Source organism: Condylura cristata, unplaced genomic scaffold, assembly GCF_000260355.1.
Source record: "Condylura cristata isolate star-nosed mole 26May11 unplaced genomic scaffold, ConCri1.0 scaffold00054, whole genome shotgun sequence".
In the NCBI taxonomy this organism is placed as follows: domain Eukaryota; kingdom Metazoa; phylum Chordata; class Mammalia; order Eulipotyphla; family Talpidae; genus Condylura; species Condylura cristata.
In genome coordinates, this window is record NW_004567155.1 from 1,500,952 (window position 1) to 1,503,558 (window position 2,607).

The window sequence follows — 2,607 nt, forward strand, 5'->3', positions numbered from 1 at the left end:
GGGCCCGGGTGCAGGGTCCCTCGCCGGCCGGGAAGGGCGTGGCCAGGGCCCGTGAGGGTCCAGCGCAGATCCAGGGCCGTCCGGGGCCGCCGCTGCCGGCAGCGCGCCTGTGGTCAGTCCCTTTTCACGCCTCGGCTGCCACCGCTAGCCCTTCTCGTGCCTTTCTTTCTTTTTAAGATTTATTTATTCATGCACACAGAGCTGGGGTGCAGGCCAGCCTGCGGCCGGGGTGAGAGACTCCCCCAGGGACAGTGGGGAGCAGAACAGGCAGAAGGCCGAAATCCGCCGCTGAGGGAGCGGCTGGCGGGCGGGAGAGGTCTGGGCGCCCTGTGGTCACTCCCTGGCCAGAGATGGAGCTCGTGCTGCCGCGGCTGCCAGCTTCCGCGCAGCCTTTAACCCGCGGGCGGCCAGGGAGGCCCCTTGTCGCGCAGCACTGCCCTTGCCCAACTTTGAATAGAAGCAGCCAGTTAGAAAAGGCATCTGTGGCCCTCCCTGGTGGTGCCCCGCTTCTGGCCTGTACCCCAATTCTGTTTGCACAAATAATATTTTAAAAGGCCTCTGTTCAGGAAGAGCGACTCAGGATCTGCAGGCTACAAGGGACCAAAGCTGTCGGGGTGAGGAGCTCCCCGACGCAGGCCGGGTTGCCGGCCTGGGCTCCCTCAGACCTGCTTCCGCCGCTGGGGTGCCGCCTCTGCGCCCCAGGCTCTGCCTGTGGCCAGGCTCCTGGGAGCGCTCCATGCCACAGGGGCAGTGGGCCAACGGCTCTGCCCCCTCCACAGGAGACACAGGGGCCCTCGTGCAGACAGGTGTTTGCTGAGCTCAGGTGGCCTGGCCGCCCCCCAGCGCCCCTGCAGCACCCAGGTCCCCAGAGGGCTTCTTCAGAGGGGGTGGGCACCCTGCTGCTGCGGGCGCCCCCAGCGGCGCCCCTGGGTGCCAGCTGCCCAGCCTCCCCTCTTCGCTGCCCCCCCACCCCCTGAGCTGCAAGCGCCCTGCAGCGGCTGCCCGTCCCGCCCGCTGAGGGGTGCCGGCGTGGCCTCGGAGCCCACAGCACAGGCGCGTCCCCTCGCGGCCGCCTCGGCTCACTGCCGGCGCCAGCTGCGGTCCCCCGAGTCAGAGAAATCCAAGCAGCGGCCCCGGGGCTGCGGGCGGCCAGGGCAGCGGTGGGAGGGCCCTGCCCTCTGCGGCCAGATCAACACCTGAAGCAGCAGGCGGCGCCCACGGGCACGCTGTGCTTTTCCCGCAACGGCTCGAGGGCGGTGGGTCCCCTGTGGGCGCTGAGGCCTGGAGCGGGCCCTGGGCGCCGTGGCCAGTCCCCTCGCCACCTGCACCGGGCTGGCTGCCGCCCTGGGTGGGGGCAGCGGACACGGCCCTTCTCTCACGCTGGAACTTCCTGTTTAGAAAGGGGGCAGGGGAGGCCAGGCGGGGCGGCCGGGGGAGGAGTCCCGTCTGTATCTGTTAGGGGGGGGGGCGCCCCCAGTGCTGCAGGTGCCTTCTCGCAACCAGCATCACCCCCCTGGGTTTGGCTGGCACCGTCCCAGGCCCGCTGCACCCTGTGGGCCTGGGCTGCCATCCACGACATCCGCTCCGGAGCCCCAGTGGCGGCTTGGCACCCCGGTGCTGTGGCCGTCCCTGGCCGGCCAACCCCACACAGGCGGGCCTGCATTGCGGGGCACAGTGGGGTCCCCGCCCGGGTGGCGTGTCCCGTGCGGGTGCCCTGCACTGCCCACCTCTCCCGAGGCTCTGCAGCCTGCACTTGGGGCCTGCACACTCTGAAGCGGGGTGTGCACTCGTCCGGGGGGAGCCTCTCCTGACGTAAGCTGTGGTCAGAGCGGATGCCCAGAGGCCTGCAGCCCAGGCCCCCGTGGGCTCACCAACGGGGTGAAGGCCGGGGGCCCCGGCCTGCACAGAGGGCTCCTCCCAGGGTCTCATGCCTGGCCTGGCCACCTGCCGCCGGGAAGGGGACAGGGCCCGCCCCCTGCGGGCGGAGGAGGGAGGAGGCAGCTGGGGGCTCCGGTCCAATGGGACGCCCTGGAGAGCGCCCCGCCTCGGCCCGGCCCCGCGGGTCCCCGAAGGCCCGCTTGAGCCAGGCCACAGGCCTCACAGTCACCCGTCGCCGCCAGCCCCTACCTGCCTGAGGTGGGTGGGCCTGGAGCTCCAGCCGCTGGCCTTGGGGTGCTGGGGTGCGGGGCAGCGCTGGGAGCAGGCTCCTGTGAGGCTCAGCACTGTGAGGGAACCCGAGGGCCACCCACCGCAGGGCGGGGGGAAGGGCGGAGCCCCTGACTCGGGCCACGCGGCCCCCCTGTGGCGGGCAGCCCCAGCTGGGCTGCGGCCTGCCGGAACCCGAAGCCACGTCCGCGGCCGCTCGCCGAGGACCCCGTCGGCTCCAGGAGGGCCGCTGCCCTCGGCACCCCCCACGCCCGCTCCCGTCCACGATGGGCACCACGGTCACCCCAAGATTTGGGGTGGAGGGTGTCTCACGGGGTGGCGGCGCCAGCGTCCTCACTTCCGAGGAAGTGTGAACCCGGCGCGTGTGCTCCTGGAGGACGCAGTCGGCTCGGGCGGGCAGGTCCGCGCCGCCCAGCCAGACGGGCGAGCCCCGGGCGCCCA

At 72.1% G+C, this 2,607-nt stretch overlaps 1 protein-coding gene across 1 annotated transcript in view; it reads right to left on the minus strand.

Annotated features, from left to right (window-relative positions):
* The window catches only part of TALDO1 (transaldolase 1), a gene marked incomplete at its 5' end in the record, with an annotated part of 7,169 nt that extends 4,564 nt beyond the window's left edge, over positions 1-2,605 (minus strand). Inside the window, one exon of the mRNA XM_012734345.1 lies at positions 2,128-2,605. Coding sequence (XP_012589799.1) covers positions 2,128-2,605 — 478 coding nt within the window. The remainder of the gene's footprint in view (positions 1-2,127) is intronic.
* Between the last annotated feature and the right edge of the window lie 2 nt (positions 2,606-2,607).